General features: G+C 43.4%; 1 protein-coding gene across 1 annotated transcript in view; it reads left to right on the top strand.

The window, feature by feature from the left end:
* Nucleotides 1-488: 488 nt before the first annotated feature.
* The window catches only part of MYO15B (myosin XVB), a 129,568-nt gene continuing 105,416 nt past the window's right edge, over nucleotides 489-24,640 (top strand). The window contains exons 1-14 of the mRNA XM_044299466.1: nucleotides 489-512; nucleotides 869-972; nucleotides 3,580-3,643; nucleotides 3,727-3,840; nucleotides 3,980-4,141; nucleotides 4,225-4,338; nucleotides 8,154-8,212; nucleotides 8,301-8,424; nucleotides 8,949-9,044; nucleotides 9,133-9,264; nucleotides 12,495-12,620; nucleotides 12,699-12,776; nucleotides 13,006-13,142; nucleotides 19,411-19,456. Coding sequence (XP_044155401.1) covers nucleotides 489-512; nucleotides 869-972; nucleotides 3,580-3,643; nucleotides 3,727-3,840; nucleotides 3,980-4,141; nucleotides 4,225-4,338; nucleotides 8,154-8,212; nucleotides 8,301-8,424; nucleotides 8,949-9,044; nucleotides 9,133-9,264; nucleotides 12,495-12,620; nucleotides 12,699-12,776; nucleotides 13,006-13,142; nucleotides 19,411-19,456 — 1,380 coding nt within the window. The remainder of the gene's footprint in view (nucleotides 513-868; nucleotides 973-3,579; nucleotides 3,644-3,726; nucleotides 3,841-3,979; nucleotides 4,142-4,224; nucleotides 4,339-8,153; nucleotides 8,213-8,300; nucleotides 8,425-8,948; nucleotides 9,045-9,132; nucleotides 9,265-12,494; nucleotides 12,621-12,698; nucleotides 12,777-13,005; nucleotides 13,143-19,410; nucleotides 19,457-24,640) is intronic.

Raw genomic sequence — 24,640 nt, 5'->3', positions numbered from 1 at the left:
TTGCTTTCACCGATTCTGGCAAACTGATCAAACGGAGATTGCTTCGCCGCGACCTATTTTCCAGGTCTTCCACCCTGTCAAACAATATCATATTCTGTTTGGATAACTCGCTCAGGGTGCGCGCTTGATTAGCATTCTCGTTTTCCAGCAGCTGAGCCCTCTGTTCTAATTCTTCTAGCTTGGCATCATGCTGGTGGATTGCCTCGTGTATCTGTTGCAGGGACGCTGACAACGTCTTCTGCAGCGTGTCCCTGATATCAGGAGCCAGGTAGGTAGCCACCTCGATTGCCAGCGACTTGTAGTCGATGCTCTGCGTCGATATCACCGCCTGGTGAACTGTATGGGACTCACCCTCTTCATGTGCCGCCTGCGATTCAGCTACAGGACATTGCACAGGGACGCCCGTCTCCGCCATCTTACTGCGCAGCTCTCCCGCGCTGACCCCCGTCGTAGGTTTACTGCTGCCGCTCCGCAGAAGGTACCGCTCCATGTACGGAGCTCAGGGTTCAACGGCAAGCCTTAGGCACTCTGTTCTGATGCTCCCTGCGTATATGTAGCAGCAGGGAATCGGTCTGCAGACGAGCGGGTGCCGGAGCTCTTTCACTCCGCTGCTAGCATCCCAGCGCCGGAACCGGAAGTCTTCTTGTAGATTACTTTTACATTATGTCATATTGCCATGTGCGTTACATAATTATTAAAATAGTCACTGTCTGCAAATTTCTAGTGTGTAATCCATCTCATGATATGTATTAAACATGTGAAGCATAGTCCACCATACCCTTAGGTATTAATCATGTGGTGGGGGGGGGGGTATTTAGAGTGGAATTATCTGATAATCCTTGACCATTGAAAACATTTATTCCCTTAGATCTTTGACTTTCTCACTGTCTTGGAAAGTTTCAGAAATGCTAAAACTGTGTTGAACAGTAATTCCACGCGCTGTGGGCAGATTCTTCAGATGTTCTTTCAAAGGTATATGTCATATATGCATGTATGTAGTAATCTACGTGAGAGAGAGATGAAGACCTGGAAAACATGCACTGCTGGTACATCTGACTCAGTTTGGTGGACATGTTACAAGTTTACATGATACAATACACCACTGTACACACTTTGCAGACGACGTGTTCAACTGGACCCTCTCTACAGTATCTGGACATTCTGAAGTATTCAACATTTACCTAGACACAGTATTTAAAAATGATATGGACTCGCATAACATAACTAGAAGTTGCCTGTACTCTTACCTGCTCAATGTATTACACCATTTATCTGGACACAGTGGGGCAGATTTATTTATACTGCCTCAAGTTGGATTTAGACGGGGTGAATGCTCGTTCCCAACATTATGACCTTGTAAAGGTGCAGCCGATCACCCAATGAACGAGTGAAACGCTCGTACATCGAGTGAAACTGGTATTTGTGCAGGCACCTAAATTATGGTTTCTGGGCAGCAGATCGTGCTGTCTAAATCTAAATCTAATAGCAACCCCTCATCCTAATATTGTGGAGGTGATTACTGTATGTAAATGCAGCTCTTCACCTCCACTTAACAAGCAACCGACTGTCGGGAAGAAACGCAATGCTTCCTTCCAGACAGTCTGCTGCTCATCTGCACGTGTAAATGCGCCTCTACATTTAGGTACTATACTAGAGCCGCCAAATTTATCACAGTGGCTCTTTCTAGATTATACATTTGGCGCATCTGGAGCTTTAGACACTATTGGGGTCATATATTCAGACCACGTTTGTCACGGCTGAGGATGGGGAAAACCCTCAGCCGTGCGATGACAGAGGATGTTAAGCGCTGCTTGGCCAGGACGACAGTATTAGGGAGCAGGTCACCTCCTATCGCGTCCCTAAACTGACCTTGACTCCTAACCATATGAGTCAACACTGAAGGTGGGAGGACTCATACACCGGATGCCTTGGGGTCCCTGCTAGCCCTCAGGATTACCCTGGAACAAGGAGCAGGGTAAGACGACCTGTTCTTCCTAGGCATGGAGGAACAGGAGTCTCACTAGCCAAGCTGCAAAGGGAAGAGAACATAAACAGCCTATGGATATGGCAGGAGGATGAAAAGCACTTCCACACCTACCTACCACAGACACACAGACTGGATCCCGTGCAATACAGCAAGTGTCCACACCCAAACACCAGTGGACACAGCACACACACAAACACACAGGAACCCAGATCCATAGGTGCATAACATCACAAAGGAAAACATCAACTGAACACCATGACATATAACTTAAACTTAAGAATCACAATTAGTTTATGACCACAAGGGTGGCCCCCACTGGCAGATTGAAATACCAGGAGAGTGTCTCCAGCAAAGCATGACTGAAGAACCCCTCTGACCTGCACTATATACTAAGGCTTTATAGGCCCAAGTAGTCACACCCACATAGAGACACACCCAGTGTTCACACACACAGAAGGGAATTAACCCTTCCAACATCAGGGAAGGGAAGACAGCAACTTAAAGGGGAATACACACAAATAAACCCCGTGCACACCAAACAAGGGAAGTGCACACATACAAACCAAGTTGCTAAGTACAACCGCATGCACTTACAGCAAGCTGCCTAACAACAGCTCAGGCTGCTATGCTGCAACAGTACAACATAACTTGTTGCCCGTGGCAACCACAAGTGAGGCAGCACACTAGCGGCCCTCACCTGTGGTTGAACACCTACATACAAACCGCAGGCAACAGCATGCGGTTCAAGAGTCACGACCATGACCATGGCTGTGACAACGTTTTAAGTTATGTAGAGGCGCCTAACGGCCTTAATTCTAGCCCAGCTCCCTTGCTGGCATAGATTTAGATAATTTTCTATGCCAAAAACTGGCATAGAAAATTATAATTGAGACGGGCTTGCGTTATCTGTACACTACATGGCACTATTTATCTGTACACCATATAACACTATTTATCTGTACACTATCTGATACTACTTCTGTGGATGATGTATGACTATTTATTTAGAACAGGCGTCCTCAAACTGTGGCCCTCCAGCTGTTGTAAAACTACAACTCCCACAATGCCCTGCTGTAGGCTGATACCTGCAGGCTGTTCGGGCATGCTGGGAGTTGTAGTTTTGCAACAGCTGGAGGCCGCAGTTTGAGGATGCCTGATTTAGAAGCTATAGCATATGTACTGTTTCTCTGGATGGGAAGCCATGTGACACCATATGGATTCTGTATGACATTATTTTGTGGACAAAGTATTAGCCCTGCGCACAATTTACAGCACTATTTATCTGGACACTATACAAGACTACTTATCTGGATGCAACTCTGTTTACCTAAACCATCCAAGCATCCGTGCACTATTCATCTGGATGCTATACATATACACTATGTTCTAGTTTTCTGGACTATTTATTATATGGGCCCTGAATACAGTATTGATCCTTACAATTATGACACTATTACTATGAACACTCTATGGTACTACTGACAAGGGCACTGTATAGTACTATTGATATAGCCGGGTATTGTATAGAATGATTGATATGGGCACTGTATGGCACTTGTGATAAATGACACTCCCTTGCTTACTTGTTTTAGGGGTGCATTAGTGGGGTGCTCTGTAACTCAGTATCTACTAGAGAAGTTTCGTGTTGTGTTCCAGGTGGGTAAATTCCCTTTTGTACAGTTCTTTCAAAATATAGGAAAACACTTTACTTACCAGTTCTGGTAATTTTCTAATGTCAGGCTTCGGGCGAGAGGGGGTTCCACATTTTCTATGAGCTGCTTGAGGGTCTTTCAGAGAATGAGAAGCAGAGACTGTATTTACAAGAACCAGAAACGTACTATTATCTTAATCAGGTGAGTTGCATTCACAGTCTGACCAAGTGCCAAGTTGGTGATCTGTATAGGAACATATGTAGATTGTGGATGAGAGCAGATTAATTAAATCTAGACGTTTAATAAAATAGTGAAATATGTTAATTTAATGACTTTTGAGGGTCGAGCATGTGATCTTCCAGGGAAAAATGACAAGACGGACTTCATGGTGCTTGAAAAATGTCTGCGTGAGATGGGCCTTTCCGACATTGAGCTGACTTCTATCTGGGCCATTCTGAGCGCCATTCTGCAGTTGGGCAACATCTGCTTCACTTCCTTTCATGTAAGATGGCATGGATTTTAACAATTCTTCTTATTCTTAGTTTTTCACATTATAATATAGTTTTATTGTATGTGTGATTCCAGAGCGACATATTTGGTGCAGCAGCTGGTTTCAGGATTACAGAGATTAGGATTGTGGCCAGTCTTCTACAGATATCACCTGAGGGACTTCAGAAATCTATTACTCAGCGGGTGACTGTAAGTAATATACGTAAAATGTACGGAATAGATATTTAAGGCTGTGCAACAATTTGCTGGTGTACCAAAAGCCAAATTATTTTGCAAACGGTATTTTATGAGGAAATGTCATCAATAGTGACCCACAAAAAATATTCTGCAGTTTTCAACCCAGTTCCTGATCTGAATACTTTCGTAATTGCATGTTTAAAAAAATGTAGTATAGCCACTGAGTTATTCAATAAAATGCATCTGTATAGCGCCACCTGCTGTTTGTTTTTTTTCTTATGTTGCAACCTTGTGCTAAATCAAAATATTAAAGTTTCCCCCCCATCATTCTGCATTCAATACCCCATAATGAGAAAGTGATAACAGAATGTTCTAAATATTTGCTAATTTTATTGAAAAGGAAAAACTAAAATCTTGCATTGACATAAGTATTCAGACACTTTACACATGACTTAGTTGAAGCCCCTCTGGCAGCTATTAGAGCCTCCAGTCTTCTTGGGCATGATGCCACAAGGTTTGCACACCCGGATTTCGTCTCTGAAGATCCTATCAAGCTCTGTGAGGTTGGATGGGGACCATCAGTGGACAGCTATTTTCAGGTCTTTCCGGAGATGTTGAATTAGGTTCAAGTCAGGGCTCTGGCTGGGTCACTCAAGAACATTCACAGAGTTGTCCCTAAGCCACTCCTGTGTTGTATTGGCTGTGTGCTTATGGTCACTGTGAACCTTCGGCACTCTGGATCAGTTTTTCATTAAGAATATCTCTGTACTTTGCTCCATTCAGCTTTCCCCCAACCCTGACCAGTCTCCCTGTCCCAGCTGCTGGGCAGGTGATGAACAGTGCCTGGTTTCTTTCAAACATGACACTTAGAATTGATGACAAAAACTTTGATCTTGATTTCAGCAGACCAGAGAATCTTGTTTCTCACAGTCTAAGGCCTCATGCACACAACCGTTGTGTGCACCCATGGCCGTTGTGCCGTTTTCCGTTTTTTTTCGCAGACCCATTGACATTCAATGGGTCCGTGGAAAAATCGGAAAATCCACCGTTTTGCAGCCGAGACCGTGATCTGTGTATCCTGTCCGTCAAAAAAATATGACCTGTCCTATGTTTTTGACGGACAGCGGTTCACGGACCCATTCAAGTCAATGGGTTCGTGAAAGAACACGGATGCACACAAGATTGGCATCCGTGTCCGTGATCCGTGGCCGTAGGTTACTTTCATACAGACGGATCCGAAGATCCGTCTGCATAAAAGCTTTTTCAGAGCTGAGTTTTCACTTCGTGAAAACTCCGATCTGACAGTATATTCTAACACAGAGGCGTTCCCATGGTGATGGGGACGCTTCTAGTTAGAATATACAACGAACTGTGTACATGACTGCCCCCTGCTGCCTGGCAGCACCCGATATCTTACAGGGGGCCGTGATCCCTAAAATTAACCCCTCAGGTGCTGCACCTGAAGGGGTTAATTGTGCGTATCATAGCCCCTGTAAGAGATTCGGGGCTGGCAGGCAGCAGGGGGCAGACCCCCCTCCCTCCCCAGTTTACATTTCATTGGTGGCCCAGTGCAGCCCCCCCTCCCTCCCTCTATTGTAATAATAGCATTGGTGGCAGTGTGCGGCCTCTCCTCCCTCCCTCTATTGCATTAACATTGGTGGCAGTGTGCACCCCCCCCTTCCTCCCTCTATTGTTTTAATACATTGGTGGCAGTGTGCGACTCCCCTCTCCCCCCCCCCCCCCCCGATCATTGGTGGCAGCGGAGTTCCGATCAGAGTCTCAGTTTAATCGCTGGGGCTCCGATCGGTAACCATGGCAACGAGGACGCTACTGCAGTCCTGGTTGCCATGGTTACTTAGCCTTAGCAATTGTAGAAGTATCATACTTACCTGCTGGCTGCTGCGATGTCTGTGTCCGGCCGGGAGCTCCTCCTACTGGTAAGTGACAGCAATGCGCCGCACAGACCTGTCACTTACCAGTAGGAGGAGCTCCCGGCCGGACACAGACATCGCAGCAGCCAGCAGCCAGGTAAGTATGATGCTTATACTCCGCTGCCACCAATGATGGGGGGGGAGAGGGGAGGCCGCACACTGCCACCAATGTATTAAAACAATAGAGGGAGGAAGGGGGGGGGGCGGGGGCGCACACTGCCACCAATGTATTAAAACAATAAAGGGAGGAAGGGGAGGGGCGGGGGGGGCGCACACTGCCACCAATGTTAATGCAATAGAGGGGGGGCGCACACTGGCCACCAATGCTATTATTACAATAGAGGGAGGGAGGGGCGCACTGGCCACCAATGATATTCAAACTGGGGAGGGGGGGGTCTGCCCCCTGCTGCCTGGCAGCCCCTGATCTCTTACAGGGGGCTATGATACGCACAATTAACCCCTTCAGGAGCGGCACCTGAGGGGTTAATTGTGCGTATCACGGCCCCCTGTAAGAGATCGGGTGCTGCCAGGCAGCAGGGGGCAGTCATGTACACAGTTTGTAGTATATTCTAACTAGAAGCGTCCCCATCACCATGGGAACGCCTCTGTGTTAGAATATACTGTTGGATATGAGTTTTCACGAAGTAACTCATATCTGACAGTATATTCTAACATAGAGGCGTTCCCATGATGATGGGGACGCTTCAAGTTAAAATATACCATCGGATTGGAGAAAACTCTAATCAGATGGTATAAAGGGACTCCAGACTTTACATTGAAAGTCAATGGGGACGGATCCGTTTGCAATTGCACCATATTGTGTCAACGTCAAACGGATCCGTCCCCATTGACTTGCATTGTAATTCAGGACGGATCCGTTTGGCTCCGCACGGCCAGGCGGACAACAAAACGACTTTTTTTTCATGTCTGTGGATCCTCCAAAAATCAAGGAAGACCCACGGACGAAAAAACGGTCACGGGTCACGGACCTACGGACCCCGTTTTGCTGACAGTGAAAAAATACTGTCGTGTGCATGAGGCCTAAGAGTCCTTTAGGTGTTTTTTTGCAAACTCCAGGCAGTTTTAATTTGTATTTTACTGAGGAGATGTTTCTTTCTGGTCACTCTACCATAAAGCCCAGATTGGTTCAGCGCTGCAGTGATGGTTGACCTTCTGGAAGTTTCTCCCATCTGCACAGAGGATCTTTGAAGCTCAACCACAGCGACCATTGGATTCGTGGTCACCTCTCTTACCAAGGCCATTTTCCCCCAATGACTTAGTTATGTGAGGCAGCCAGCTCTAGGAAGAATCCTGGTTGCTCCAAACTTCTCCCATTTAAGAATTGTGGAGGCTACTGTGCTCTGGTGGACTATGTTGCAGACATTTTTGGACCCTTCTTCACATCTGTGCCTGGTCATGACATTTTTTTCTCTAATAAGCATTGTCACCTGGGATGCCTAATCAACTGAATTTACCACAGGTGACTCCAATCAAGGTGTAGAAACATTTCAAAGATGATCAAGAGAAAGGAGGCCCCCAGAGCAAAACTTCAAGTGTCATAACAAAGGGTCTGAATAATTATGTCCATACAAAATTTTAGTTTTTCTTTTTTAATAAATGTGCCAAAGTTTCTAAATTCCTGTTTTCACTTTCTCATTATGGGGTAAATGCAGATTAATGGGGACAACTGGAATTCTTTCTAATTTTACCACAAATCCACAATATAACAAAAGGTGAAAAGGTCTGAAAACACTCTGAATGTACTGTACACTGAAACCAAGCTGGAGTGGAAGGTAGACCATTTTTTCTAACTCTTCTAGCAAAAAAAGAAGAGCTATTCTACAATTGATATCAATGTTACATGTCATCGTGCTGATGAAATCTTTCTTTTCCTAGAGGACTTCCTATGACCAAGCTATTTCCCCTCTCTCAGTGGAAGCCTCCATAGATGTTCGGTAAGCTCAGCGTTCACCCTTTGAATGATTAATTAACTAAAATGAAATAAATGGAGAACGTCAATCAGTTTACTTCTTTTGTCACTAGGGATGCAATCTCCCAGACACTCTATTCTCTGCTCTTTGATTGGCTTTTGAAAAAAGGAAACGATTGGCTTTGTGCACGGGAGACCGACGGCTCGTTAGGTATTATCGACATCTGTGGCTTCGAGGTAGGGTGCTTTTTTTTTCTTCTTTATTCAACCAGTCCAATTTCTCACAAAGCAGCTAGATATCGGAAAAAAGCAAAGTAACTAAGAAAGAATTATTATAATAAAATAGCAGTAGCATAAGATGCAATAGGTACCTTAAAAATACCCCTGTGTCATCCAATGTGCCCCTGGTATTGCATGCCAGGGGAAGGCGTTAATATGCCACGCTTGCCCAAGATACACAGATGCAGGGCTAGAGCAGTACACTGAATCTTCTTCCTCAAATAAAGCCTAGCTTTTCTACTCTTTACACAATCTATAGGATTAATATATTTGCCCCAATATCACTTTGGGTGTCATTATGTATGATAGGTTTTCTACTAAACTTTCCACCAAACTTTTCACAAGTTACCAGCCATCATTCTTGATATCAGTCACCCATTCTCATAAATGCTATAAGTATTCTATTCACCCCAGTATTTCTGTCTAGCCTGCACAAATCTAAGGATGTCCATCTCTTCTAATAATTTGGCTTGGTATTACAGAATCTCGGTGTCAACAGCTTGGAGCAGCTTTGCAGGAACTTTGCTAATGAGCAAATCCAGCAGCATAGCATAGATAGTCTTGTCTCTCAGGAACAGGTAAATCAAACAAAGTACCTTGTGCAGTAATGAAAGTATCGAACCCTATCCCCTAATGCCGTTCTGTTATTTCTATAAAACACTGAAGGCGGAATACACCAGAGAGGGGCTGTGCTGGGTCCCATATTCTGCAGAGGGAGGAGAATCTTGCTTGCAGCTTCTTACCGATCGACCCCATGGAATTCTGCAAATTTTGGAGGAACAGAGCAAGTTATCCCAGGTATAATATGTCTACACACTATCTTACTGCTTCATAAAAAATATAGAACTAAGATTAATAGTTTGGAAAATGAACTGCAAATGATGGGAGAAGTAGTACCACAGGACTACTTTGTCAGAAGTCATGGACAGTTCTGAGTGACATCTTGATATCTCCATAACTTGGTCCACATATCACCTACAATTTGTCTACCACAGCTCTGGTCAAATGCTGCACATCCTTCTTGATATGCAACCTTTCCAGATCTTTACAAAAGGCAATTTCATTTTTATTGGAAATAATGGGTGTTGGTGGCAGATATGCCACCCAGTTTACTTTGTGGTGTGCCAGTCTTCATAATTAGGCACGTGTGCTTCCCAGAGGGTAATGGCATAGCTATTTACTAACACCATTAGTGTAGGTTTATGATTAGCTTTTATGCTTCTAGGATGTTGGGTGATCCTGCCCTGTACCCAGGAGAGAGAGCTCCTACTCTAAGGAATGTGCACACATAAAAGGAAAAATGCAGAGCATGTCAGCTTGCTATAGTATGCACACAATAAAAATGAGAGCATACTAGATTTAGAGTGCTAATATACAACTAAACTACCACTAATTGCTTTTCCTTACATCTAAGTGCTTGCATACAATATATCAGACTGAGGATCAGCGTCAAAATTTGGCTACACTTGGCAACCCTGCATAGCCTATTGCTGAAGACCAGTAATTGTTTATATGGCTGACCTCTTCTCCTATTGTGCCTGTCACTGCGTCTGTCATATTAGCTGTCCTTTTATTGCTACTTATCCCCTTTTACCCCCCGTTTAGTTTTTTTATTTGTATTTTCATTCAAGGGGTATTCAGATCTGGAACATTGATGGCATATTGCAACGCTAGAATATGCCATCAATGTCAGAAAGATGCTGCTTCCACCTCTAGGCCTTGCTCCTGTCTCTAGGATGGGGTACCCCCACTGAAGGGAGAGCAGGTGTCTCCTTCACTTCAGTAGCCCCATTCTGGAGATAGGAGTGGCTCTTAAAGGGGTTGTCCGGGTTCAGAGCTGAACCCGGACATACCCTTCTTTTCACCCCGGCAGCCCCTCAGATGTTGGCATCGGAGCATCTGATGCGCCGATGCGCTCTCTTGCCCTGCGCTAGATCATGCAGGGCAAGGACTCTTTTGTTTTCAATAACACACTGCCGGGCGGAAACTTCCACCTGGCAGTGTGCTCGGTGACGTCACCGGCTCTGATGGGCGGGCTTTAGAGCTTCCCTAGATGTTTTACTGGCTAGGGCAGTGCTAAATCCCGCCCATCAGTAAATCCTGCCCACCTGCCCCATGGAGAGCCCCGATACGTCACCGGATCTCCAAAAAATGCCTTTGCCCTGCGCGATTTAGCAGGTCAGGGGGGCTGCCGGGGGGAAAATGGAGGGATGTCCGGGTTCAGCTCTAAACCCAGACAACCCCTTTAAAGGTGGGACCCGCACCTATGGATATAGCAGAACTAAACTGCAGAGTAATCTCACATGTCACTGTAGTATTCATTCATAACCAGAGGGTTCTCCAGTGGGCTCAGGCTTTGATACATTCGTGAACCCCAAAGGTTCAGGAGGAAAAAAAACATTTGAAGCTGCCTTTTGAAACAGTAAAGTACCACTAGTGTCTATTTGTTTGATTCAAAACCTATTACACTTTGTTGATGATGTAAGGGTTAGGACCCAAGACTAATTTGCTCTCTAGGCAAGTGACAGAATAGATGAAACTGTATTAATTAATTCAAAGTCTCTTGACCATGGGACATGTCCATCAAATATGATAACTGAAGCCCTCAGTGGAGCATCCACCAAACTAGTTTAGGGGCACCTGATATCATTTATCACCAGTAGAAAACTAAGGCCATAAGGGCATAAAAACTATAAACTCTACTGCCTGTCACAATGAATAAAAAAGTAGTGGTGTGAAACAAAAATATGGAAGAGAACTAAGAGGTTTTGCACGAATAAACTAAGCTAGTCATGATATTATCTTTTCCCATGAACAAGCAGAAGACTCTATGTTTACTGTATATGTTTGATCATAATTTATTACAAATCATTTCAAGATTCTCAATCCCAATACTTCCCAAAGACCAATTAGCAAAAAATGAAGGAACATAAAGAAGAGGTATAATTTTCCTCCTCTTGTTCTCTTTGTTGATGTCCTTACATATTTACCTTGCCTTTAAGTGCTTCTCCTTGAACTCTGCCATGTAAGTTATGTAACTGTTAGCTCCAGCTCATTTATCGTCCTCTCAGTCAGCCAGCTGATTCTTCGGGTCAAAGAACAGATTCTTGAAGTATCACCACTAAGCTTCGTGCTCTCTCACTAAGGGCTCATGCACACAGTCTCAATACTTTGTCCTCAAGTTATATGGCATCCATTGGAATCTATGACCATACACTGCACCTATTTGTGCCTTATTTAATTGGGGCAAGTTCCAGGTCATGTGAGACTGCCAGGCACATTGGAGAAAAGACCCTATGTTTACCCTATAATTTCTCCCCTTCCCGTCCTTTCCCATGCTTCCCCTGCTTTTTTTTTTTTTTCACATTACTGTATTTACTTGAAAATTTTCAGTGCAAAACATGTAAAAAAAAAAAAGCTACAGTAGACAGTGATAAAATAAAATAAAAATATATTTTAATATTATCTTATTTCCAGGGGAAAAAATTGCTAAATTGTAAGATAAATAAAATTAATTTCTACTATTTTTCAAATGTTTAGAATAGAAATTTTAACAAGCATACTCTATATGCATAAAAAAATATTCTTCCTGAAAAAGCTCCACAAATGTCATGTCTCAAGCCCAACAATAAAAAAGTTATAGCCATTAGACTAACTTGCGCTAAAAAAAAAAAGATAAACTGTGTCTGGTCCAAAATGACCCTGGTCCTAAACTGGGTAAGGCATTCTGGGTTAACAGAGGAATGTCCTACATTAACTATCTCTATTAATCCTGCACCTGCGCATTACAGTTGTACGGAGCCATAATGTCATAGAGTGCATAGGCTCTCTCTCTGGTCTGCACTTTTCCTATGCTGCAGGAAGATCCTGAACTTGAAACCACCTGAACTTTTGTTCTCACTGGCCTCGTGTAGGTGTTCTCCATGTGCTCCTAAAACAAGTTTGCAGGTCAACCAATTTTTATGAACTTGACCATAGTGTGTGAATAATGAACAATACATCTGAATAATAAACTCTTCTTTATGTAGGCTACAGACCATACTTTCTTACAGAAGTGTCACTACCACCATGGTGACAGCAGCTGCTACATCAAGCCCAAACTACCCCTACCTGTATTCACACTGCAGCATTACTGTGGTCCTGTCACATACCAGGTGATATGTTCTGTTCAGTAACTGATAAATATTGTACCATATATCAGATTGATCACACTAACTTCTCATATTCTCCAGGTTCATAACTTCTTAAGCAAGAACAGAGACCGACTCCCAGCTGTTGCCAGAGAGGTCTTGGCCAAGAGCCGCTTGAAAGTAACAGACATCTTTCATTTTACCCAACAGTTTCCACTCTGCTGTATCTGCACATGTCCTCTTTACATCTCTCATGTTTCCACTTCCCTTTCATTTAGCGGTATCCAATTCTGTGAACACTTCCTTTATACAAAACATTTCTAATTCTCCCTCGTTCTGCATTTGGTCTTGCCATTCCATGTAATCTTGGAGGTCACTATGTATTATATTTTCTTGGCTTTTTCCATAGCTACTGTCTGACCTTTTCAAGTGGGAGAGCCATATCCCCCAACCTCAGGTAGGAAAGTCAGAAAACAAATGCCTCGAGTCTACATTAACTGGGAGATTTCAGCAGAACCTTCAGGAACTGACTTGTCGTCTGAAAAGGTAAGATAAAATTATAATAAATGCATAATATATATTTTTTTTTTCATGGTACTATGTGCAAGTGACAGTCGGGTGTCCCTGCTGTTATAATGTATGTTTTTAGAAATTTATATTCTTTTATATTAGCGCTATATGCAAACTATCCCACAATAGTCATCTGGGCAGTGTCTTAGAAGACAGTAGTCCGATATGTAATCATGCCTTAGGTGGCTTGATTGATGTCTGTTAGCGGTTTTTCTCAGGCAGGTTATGATGGTTATATGATGAGGCTTCAGACCTCCAAACCCATGAATATTTTCCCTGTGCAACGAATATCCCCTTTGCTTCTGATCAGAGAGATAAGACAGCCCAGACTCAACATAGGTTGTCAATATCTCAAATCTTTATTCTCCCAGCACATAGTTTATAGGGCTTGTTGGGGGTGGGAACATAGTGTCCTTCCAGATCCAATTGCACCAATCCTCCTAGAACTCACAAGGCATTGGGAAACATGTGTTTGTGAATATACAGTTGAAACTTTGCTAAACAATGCTGACATCTGCTATATACAATACATGAAAGGGTTATTATACATTGAACAGGTTTTCTCTTCATGCTAACAAGTTAAATAGGAAATCACAGGTTCCTGTCAATGTATGCGAGGTGAGATGTTAAATAGCCTTTTGGTCAGGAAGGCTGCTATTGTGTCCAGGACTGGCAGGGTGTGATATGTGCTAATTCGATGTGCTGCATTTCACAAGAGAGGAGGCTTGTATAATATATGTGTCTAATCTGTAATGTATCAAAAGTAAGATTATGAAAATCCCTTTCAATCCAACCATTGATCCCAACTTTTATACTGTATATATATATAAAAACGGGATCACTGTATGTTTTCCTCCATCTAAGGCTGTGTGTGTGTATATGTATATATATATATATATATATATATATATATATATATATATAAATATGTGTGTGTGTGTGACCCATGAAGACACTAAAGACTATGAAGGAGATGAAAAAAAACCTTCTGTGTAATTTGGCGCACAGTAGGAAAAAATCTCCTGCATAGTGAAAAGAGAGAAGAAAGAAAAGTAAGAAAAAACATAAGGCATGCAAGTTCTACACATAGATAGGATATTCGGGTTAGACCTTTTACTGGGCTAACCCCGCCCTCCATGGCACATGGCTGCCCAGTAATATTACAGATAGGCAGGTACATTACACCTTATGCCTTGACCAATAGAAATTCCTTTTAGACCTGGAAGGCACACATTCGCACATTTCCTGAGAGTGCCGGTGGGTGGCGCTCAAACACTCACCATCCACCACCACACCCAGAACACGCGCAAATGAATCAGCCCTTTTTTTAAACAAATGTGTCCCTAATCGGACAGCATCTATTTAATCTGGCACAAAGATGCTACTAACCCACAGTGAATCTCTGTTAGACATGGTTCCAAAAGGGGGGATCAGTCCCTGAGGAAGGTCTTTTAAAACAGGGTCGACCAAGAAAGGTGATATAGCATTCACATGGACACCAGTCTCACCAACCAATGTTTCATGTTGGGGCGCCCATGGTTCAGTGAGACTGGCATCAGCGTGCCATACCCCACCGTTGCTGATGAGGACCCGCTGGTAGCTTTCACTAAGAACATTGCTCTCAGAGCCAGCAGCCATTAGATCCCTCTCAAACCAACGGTGGCGGCTTTCACATGGGTAGCAGGAACCAGAGTGCTGATCTATAGACCTACATACCATTCCTAAGCCAAAAAGAAAGTCTACCATAGTCATCCTATGCTTAATAAAACTTTCCACGACAGTTCCCTCCTCTCTGCAATATGTCCCCTGTGTTCTTTGAATCTCTTGCTGAATCTTCGGTTTCCTCAGCTTGCCCTCGTCGATTGTGGTGCTCCTTGGGTGTTATTGCCTCCATGATGATGCTCTATCCTTCGGTTCGATTCTTCAGGGAGTTGACTCTGAGCCCTGATGTGGTAAGGTGTGGCGTGGCGATGAACGTTTAGTTGGACATCCTTTCCATCAAAGACATAGGTTGATCCGTGGTGTATCTGGGAGCTGCGATGAGGATGTGATTATCTGCACGTGACTGGGCCATCCGATCGATCAAACAGCAGGAGCATCTCACCAGGATATATATGATAAAGAGAAAAACAACAACATGAGGATATATATTCCTATTTCCTTTAACCAGTTACCTATGGAAAACAGGAAATCTCTAAAACCACCCAAAGCTGTGAAAGGATTCTATCTCTCATTAATAATAGCCCTATCTATGCCCTGAATTACAGTGACCTTATCCATATGGGCCTGGACTTTATCCCTGGTATCTGCAGTCCCCCCCCCCCCCCCATAGAAGCTAAAAGATAATCCAGTGCCATCTTTTCCTCTAAGACGAGGGTTGGGTTGGTGCACCTGTTGGCAAGGGAAACAAAAGCGAAATATCATCATAATCAATGTTTAATTCAATCAGTTTTGTCATATATTCCTCTTGTATCTGCTGCAAGTATCTAGGCATCAGAATTAATGGACTCATTGTCCATGGGGCTGGGAAAGGTCTGCCCATACTACTCCTCCCTTTGAGCATAGACCATTTACCGTCTTTGCTCATCCCTTGAATCTTTGATGCCCTTGCATATATTGTTCTACTGGGCTGTGCAGACTGTACAATAGGCTGGCTAGTATTCTCAGACAAAACTTGTTCCTCAGGTTCTGTAAAGCCAGGAACCTGTGGTAGAGTCAAGTGTGCGCATATCTTATCATCTGATTCTGTTGTTAAATATGGGGGTGGGACAGGAGTTGGAGTCACAATGGGGATTCTACTTTGTTGTTTTGTATTTGAACTGCACAAGTCAGTCCAAAACTTCTGCACAGATAGCCATGCTTGACCAAAATTATTCATACCCTTCTCAATAAATCAATAGAAAAGCCTTTATTGGCTATTACGGCAATCAAACGCTTCCTATAATTGCAGACCAGCTTTTTACATGTGTCCACAGGTATTTTTGCCCATTCATCTTTAGCAATGGGCTCCAAATCTTTCAGGTTGGAGGGTCTTCTTGCCATCATCAGGGTCTCCTTTGTACCATGGAAAAGTGTCTATGTCATTCAGACACAGGCTCTTGATCATGGCCATATGAAAGTCTGAAAAAGACCCTTCTCTTGGGAACGGGTCAGTACATTTCATTCTTTCTGTCCTATTTACACATATTATCAACCCAAGGATCAGTATAAAATGGACCTAAACACCTCTGGACAAACTTTTTTTTTTTTTTTTTTTTAGACTTTCCCCCAATTCATTTTTAGGAGACAGTTTCGCCATAGAGATTTGCAGCAGACTCAGGGTACATGATTTTCAGTTCCAAATTTTAAAATTGTTTCTTTATATGGGATCCTTCTTACCATAAGAATTGCTTATTTTTTTTACTTAGCTAAAATATACAGTGAGATCAGCTGAATTTGAAGGTTTATCTAAGGATAATTATGTTTGTGTTCAGTGCGAAAATACTTACTGATAAACCTTATGCTTATCAGTTTATGTGTTTTTTTATCCTATTTCTTCTAATTCAGGTTCATAACTACTCCTGAATTTATGGCAGATTTTTTAACTATTCTGGATGGTATTACTTCTAATTCAGGCTCATATTACTCCTGAATCTATGGCAGATTTTAAACTATTGATGGCCAATTTTATACCTTCAATTTCAGCATGAACTCACATACAATCTATACACAGTCTATACATTTTAAATTCAACCTTATACATATATATAACGACTAAAAATGCTTAAGCAACTATACAGCTATATACAGGTTTAGCCAAGGATATTCGTTGCACACAATACTGTTTTTTCAAATTAGGGGAATACAGACCCCATTTTTTCTTCAGGAATATCAGATTCCTGCGGGACTTCAGATCCCTCTATTACTTTAGGAATATCAGATTCCTCTGGGATTTCAGATCCCTCTATTACTTTAGGAATATCAGATTCCTGGGAGACGCTTATCAGAAGCGCTTACCGGGTTCAAATAATCCACTCTTACAGTATAGGGCAGTAATAATATATATCTTAAATATAGAATCACTTACCCGATACTGCTTTGGCGGATCCCACCTTCTGACACCAAACTGTTAGCGGTTTTTCTCAGGCAGGTTATGATGGTTATATGATGAGGCTTCAGACCTCCAAACCCATGAATATTTTCCCTGTGCAACGAATATCCCCTTTGCTTCTGATCAGAGAGATAAGACAGCCCAGACTCAACATAGGTTGTCAATATCTGAAATCTTTATTCTCCCAGCACATAGTTTATAGGGCTTGTTGGGGGTGGGAACATAGTGTCCTTCCAGATCCAATTGCACCAATCCTCCTAGAACTCACAAGGCATTGGGAAACATGTGTTTGTGAATATACAGTTGAAACTTTGCTAAACAATGCTGACATCTGCTATATACAATACATGAAAGGGTTATTTTACACTGAACAGGTTTTTCTCTCCATGCTAACAAGTTAAATAGGAAATCACAGGTTCCTGTCAATGTATGTGAGGTGAGATGTTAAATAGCCTTTTGGTCAGGAAGGCTGCTATTGTGTCCAGGACTGGCAGAGGGTGTGAAATATGTTAATGCGAGGTACTGCATTTCACAAGAGAGGAGGCTTGTATAATATATGTGTCTAATCTGTAATGTATCAAAAGTAAGATTATGAAAATCCCTTTCAATGTCCTTCAGCACTGTTATGCTCAGTGGAGTTCCACCTTCAGGGCACGCGCAATGAAGCGAGTTGTACTTGCACTGGTTTGCGTCTGCGCAGTGTGCATGCGCCAGATGCCAGTAGACAGGAGGAGATTACTTGTGATTTACTGCACATTCAAAGCAATTATGACAGCACTGTGGGAAGCCACATGGGGTATGATTACAAACCAGATTGTGGAGATATTTATCCAAACAATGCTGCCCAGATGACTAATTTGTGGTAATCCGCATACTTCATGTAGAGTCTTATAATTTCCCTCACAGTACTGAAACTGAAACAGACAGTTTATAACATTTTTTAGCTGCCGAGAGTACCACAACCACTGCATATTTTTGCCCCATATACCTGTTTTTCATGGTAGCGCTTTCCTTTTCTCAGCATCACTGCATCCAGGCAGGATATTTACATGCAGAACTTCCTGTTTTCATCAGCTTCCTGCTGAGGTGTAGGAGTGCAACTACCGCAGAGAAAACAGACTGGCAGATGGGACAAAAGTGGTCCCCATGTTGTAGGCATGTCCAAATTGATAGACGGTGGGGCAACACAAGCAGGTGTGGTCAGCAATACCATAGTGCAACACAAAATACTGCCACAGCAACACTAAATACCATAATGCAGCACTAGATAGTACCCCAGAAGCTGTCATTCTGTGGTGGCCATCAATAGCTGCAGGTTCTCTCCTGCAGTATTCAACTGTTTCACTGTCCTGACGACAGTCATAATAATAAAATTCAGGAGAGCATCTGCAGCCGCCATCCAGATACATGAGTACCTGATGCTCCCAGAGTTAATTACTATTATTATTTACTTGGCCAGCAGCAGCAAGGAGTGCTAGGGTAGCCCTATGAGCATCGACCCAATGAGAAGTTTCCCTGTAGGGTCTATGGCCAGTCAGCCCCTGATTGCAGGCAGAGCAAGCCTTTTGAAATAATACATCAGTAGCCATGTTACAGGTATGATTTGTGGTATTTAGTCTAGAGTCTTAAAGGGGTATTTAATAAAACATGTACAGCATTACCTATTTATTAGTTAGGTGTAATACAGCATGTTTAAATAGTAGGGTCCAGTCAGCCCTTACTAATCACCAGAACTGGGGAATAACAGTCCTGACACACAATCCCAATGTAGAGGAGATTGTATAAAGCAATGGTTAAAGGGGTTGGCCACTTTATGGTTGCTGCTGACCAATATGTTTGTAAGATGACTATATGGCACCTACTAATATAGCCGTTGTTGAAATTCTGCACTATTTTCTATATTTTAGAAGGTATACTCCTTTTGTTTACAAAGCCTTTTGTGATTGTCCTATTCAACTAGTCCTTTAACATTTATAACTTTTTCATTTGGAAAATACTGAATGCCTAGCTAGTCCCTTCAAAGGACTTTGATCAATTTTGTACAGTATGTCTCTGCCCAAACATAATATGTAAGGAAAATTATGAAGATGCTTTTCACATTCACAATCTATATGTACTACAGCTCCATTAATTCTAATTGTCTTCTTACCCCAGGAGTCACACTTTATTTGTTCGCTGCATCTCCCCCAACCCTAAAAAGGTAATTATCTAGTCCTTAATGTATTATCAGCTCATTACCTCCATTGCCTTACATTAAATACAATGAAACATTTTGACTTTAGTGTTACCAGAAAAGTTATACCAGGACTGCAAACCACAATAAATATTTTACAGAGACTAAGGAAATGTTATTTTTTTTATGCTTTATTTAACCCGTTAAGGACCCGCGTCGTACATGTACGGCACTGGTGGACGTGACTTAAGGACCAGCGCTGTATATGTTCGGCGGGCTGATTGGGCGGGTGCAGGGGCTAAGTCTTACAGGCAGGCTGTCAGCATACAAGCTGACAGGCAATGCATTACAATACAGGATGTATTATAATGCATTGCAGAGGGGATCAGACCCCAGAAGTAGAAGTCACAGAGTGGGCCAAAAAAAAAAAAGATGTGTTTTCATAATAAAAAAATAAAGTTTTAAGTAAAAAAAAAAGCCCCTTTCCCAAAATAAAACACATAAAATTGTAAAAAAAAAAAAAAGTAAAAACAGACATATTGGGTATTGCCACGTCCATAACGACTGGCTCTATAAAAATATCACATGATCCACCCCTCACCTGAACGCCGTAGAAAATTTTTAATAAAAACCCTGCTAAAACAACATTTTTTTTGTCACCTTAAATCACTAAAAATGCAACACCAAGCGATCAAAAAGGGGTAATGCCCCACAAAATAGTACCAATCAAACCGTCACCTCATCCCCCAAAAAATGAACCCCTACATAAAACAATCGGGCAAAAAATAAAAAAACAATGGCTCTCAGAATATGGAGACACTAAAACATGATTTCTTTTTTGTTTCAAAAATGCTTTTATTGTGATAAAAGTGAAAAAAATAAAAAAGTAGACATATTGGGTATCTCCACGTCCATATCGACCTGCTGTATAAAAATATCACATGATCTAACCTCTCAGGTGAATGCTGTAAAAAAAAGCAATTTTTGTCACCTTACATCACAAAAAGTGTAATACCAAGCAATTAAAAAGTCATACACACAACAAAATAGTACCAATGAAACCGTTATCTCATCCTGCAAAAAATGAGACCCTACCTAAGGCAATCTCCCAAAAATAAAAAAAAACTATGGCTCTCAGAATATGGAGACACTAATAAATATTTTTTTTTCAAAAATGCTTCATTATGTTAAAGTGAAACAAACAACCAAAAAAAGTAGCCATACTTGGTATTGTCCCGTCCGTAACAACCTGCTATTTAAAATTAGCACATGATCTAGCCTATCAGATGAACAATGTAAAAACCAAAAGAAAAATGGTGCTAAAACAGCTATTTTTTGTTACCTTGCCTTACAAAAAGTGTAATATAGAACAACCAAAAATCATATACTGTATATCCTAAATTAGTACCGACAAAACTGCCACCTTATCCCGTAGTTTCCAAAATGGGGTCACTTTTTTTGGGAGTTTCTACTCTAGAGGTGCATCAGGGGGTCTTCAAATGTGACATGGCAACTTAAAATTATCCCAGTGAAATCTGCCCTCTAAAAACAATATGGCGCTCCTTTATTTCTGCACTCCGGCCATGTGCCCGTACAGCAGTTTACAATCACAAATGGGGTGTTTCTGTGAACTACAGAATCAAAGTAATAAATATTGAGTGTTGTTTGTCTGTTAACCCTTGCTTTGTTACTGGAAAAATGGATTAAAATGGAAAATCTGCCAAAAAAGTCAAATTCTGAAATTTCATCTACATTTTTCATTTAATTCTTGTGGAACACCTATAGGGTTAACAAAGTTTGTAAAACCAATTTTGAATACCTTGAGGGGTGTAGTTTCTAAAATGGGGCCATTTATGGATGGTTTCTATTATGCAAGCCCCACAAAGTGACTTCAGACCTGAACTGGTCCTTAACCTCTTAAGGACACATGACGTACCGGTACGTCATGATGTCCTGGTACTTAAGGACACATGACGTACCGGTACGTCATGAATGGTTCCGATCACCGCCGCTCGGCGGGCGGTGATCGGAACCCGGTGCCTGCTCAAATCATTGAGCAGGCACCTGGGGCAAATGCGCCGGGGGGTCCTGTGACCCCCCCATGTCGGCGATCGCAGAAAACCGCAGGTCAATTCAGACCTGCGGTTTTCTGCGTTTCCGGGTTATTCGGGTCTCTGAAGACCCGATAACCCGGAACAGGATGGTGATGGTGGTGTGATTTCACTCCACCAATCACCATCCAGCGATCCTGAGTGGTGATGGTGACATCACCACTCAGGATCGCTTTCTGATTGGTCAGTGGGCGGTCCGGCGGCAGATTCAAAAGAGGCAGGCGCTCCTCTCCTCCTCCTTTTGTGTTCCGGAGCCGGAGGAGAGAGGAGCTGCCTGCACGTGTCTGCTGCCGCTGCCTGCACCCGATCTGTGCCCCCAGGACCCGATCTCTGCCACCAGCACCCCCCATCAGGTACATAGGGACAGCTAGGGAAAGTTTGGGTTAGGCAGGGAAAAAAAGGGAAAGTTAGTTTTTTTTACTTTTCATTGCATCACCCTAGTTAGGGTGTCTGGGGTCCACAGCACAGCTGTGTGACCCTAGACCCCCCAGGGGTGCTGCCACTTGCCCCCCCCTGCCCCCCCCCCCCACTTTTTTGGGGTGCAGGATTTTTTTATTTTTTATTTTTTTGTGTACGCTGACTGTGGCCGGCACTCTTAGTGTCCGGCCACTGTTAGCGCATCGCACACCCCACCGCTGATCAACTTCGGACGGTTGATCAGCGGTTTTGAATTTTTTTTTTCACATTTTTTGGCCTTTTTTTTAGTCAGTTTATTTTTTTATTTTTTTAGTTTTAGGGTGAGTTCGTGAACACCCGTGCCCCCACACACACAAAATAAAGAGTTACACACACGCACATATACACGCAGACACACACTCCCCTATGGCCCGCCGGACGTTCTCGGCCGAGGAGGCATACGCCCAGCTTGCCTCCGAATCCGAGAGTCCCAGTGAGGATGAGGATGACCCCACATTCCTGTTGTCATCCGCATCCTCCTCATCATCTAGCGATGATGATGAGCCCCCAAGGCGGCGGAGACGCCGCCAGGCGGAGCAAGGGGACCGCCATGTTAGGGACCCTGTGGCCCAGCCTAGTACGAGCAGCTCTGGGGCTCGTACTGGTTTCCCGGCCCACCAGTTAAATCCACCGGAGCACCCTGCCGGTGAATTTGTCTGGTGTAGCCCAGAGCGATACGAGCCCGTGATTCCTGATTTTGTAGGCCAATCAGGAATCCAGATTTCCACAGTGGGCTACACTGAATATGACTTTTTTCGTCATTTTTTCAGTGACCCACTGGTAAATCTGATGGTGGAGCAGACGAATCTGTACGCCCAACAGTTCGTCGCTCAACACCCGGGCTCCTTTTTGGCCAGGCCCGGTGGCTGGACGCCGGTCAGTGCAGCCGAAATGAGGACATTTTGGGGCCTCGTGCTGCATATGGGCCTGGTCAAGAAACCCAGTGTCAGGCTGTACTGGAGTGGGGACGTCCTATACCAGACCCCACTTTACAGTACAGCCATGACACGCTCCCGGTTTGAGGCCATCCGGAAATGTCTGCATTATTCCGATAATGCAGCATGTCCCCCCCGAGGTGATCCTGCCCATGACCGTCTGTACAAGATACGGCCGGTCATCGATCACTTTGGGGCCAAATTCAAGGAGGCCTATGTACCTGGAAGAGAGGTCGCGGTTTATGAGTCTCTCATTGCGTTCAAGGGGAGACTCATTTTCCGCCAGTATGTGCCCACCAAGCGAGCGAGGTATGGCGTGAAGCTATACAAAATTTGTGAGAGTACCTCAGGGTACACTTACAAATTTCGTATATACGAGGGGCGAGATTCCCGGATTCAACCCCCAGAATGTCCCCCCACTCTGGGTGTTACCGGGAAACTTGTGTGGGACCTTATGTTCCCACTGCTGGATAAGGGTTACCACCTTTACGTGGATAACTTTTATACCAGTATCCCCTTGTTCCAGTCCCTTGCCGCCAGATCCACGTTCGCTTGTGGGACCGTGCAGAAAAATCAACGCGGCCTCCCTGCCCTCCCCCTCCAGGTACCTATCCCCAGGGGTGAGACCCGTGCCCTTACCACTGGAAACCTGTTGCTGGTCAGGTATAAGGACAAGAGGGATGTCCTTATGCTGTCCACAATTCATGGTAACGGCATCACCCCTGTCCCTGTGCGAGGTACCGCGGCAACGGTCCTCAAGCCCGATTGTATCGTCGCCTACAATCGGTATATGGGAGGAGTTGATCTCTCTGATCAAGTCCTCAAGCCATATAACGCCATGCGCAAAACCCGGGCATGGTACAAAAAAGTTGCGGTCTACTTGGTGCAGGTTGCCATGTACAACTCTTTTGTACTATCCCGAAGCGCTGGCAGCACAGGGACATTCCTCCAGTTCTATGAGGCAGTCCTCAAGGCCCTGATCTTTTCGGACCGGGAAAGAGCAGGCCGGAGTACCTCGGGAACTGTAGGCGCCCGGATCGTCCCTGGCCAACACTTTCCAGGTGTGGTCCCCCATACTGGAAAGAAGGGACGAACCCAAAAAAGGGGCAGAGTGTGTCACAGGAGGGGGATACAGAAGGACACCACAACTCAATGTGACACGTGCCCCGATCATCCGGGCCTCTGCATTATTGGTTGCTTCAGGGAGTATCACACTTCCATGGAGTACTAAATTTATATCCCAATTTAGGACTGACATGGGATAAAAAAAAAAAATGGTTCTCAGACTTGAGACACCCAAAAAAACTATAATTTATTAAAAGTAGACATATTAGGTATCGCCGCGTCGGTAATAATCTCCTCTATAAAAATACCCCATGATCCAACCCCCCCAGATTAACACGGTCCAAAAAAAAAAAAAAAGTGCAAAAAAAGATTTTTTTTTGTCACCAAACATAACAAAAAATTTAATAGCAAGCGATCAAAAGGTCATATAGCCCCCAAAATAGTGCCAGAAAAACCGTCCGGTCGTCCCGCAAAAAATGAGCCCCCACATAAGATAATCAGATAAAAAATAAATAAAAAAAATGACACCTAGACTTTAGAGATACCAAAAAAATGTTTGGGTATCAAAAAGGATAATATAGTCAAAAACCTAAATAATTATAAAAAAAAGTAGACTTATTAGGTATCGCCGCGTCCGTAAGAAT

The sequence above is a fragment of the Bufo gargarizans genome, chromosome 6 (assembly GCF_014858855.1).
Source record: "Bufo gargarizans isolate SCDJY-AF-19 chromosome 6, ASM1485885v1, whole genome shotgun sequence".
Classification (NCBI taxonomy): domain Eukaryota; kingdom Metazoa; phylum Chordata; class Amphibia; order Anura; family Bufonidae; genus Bufo; species Bufo gargarizans.
The sequence above is the reverse complement of the archived record's forward strand: the minus strand, read 5'-3'. Positions and strand labels throughout refer to the sequence as shown.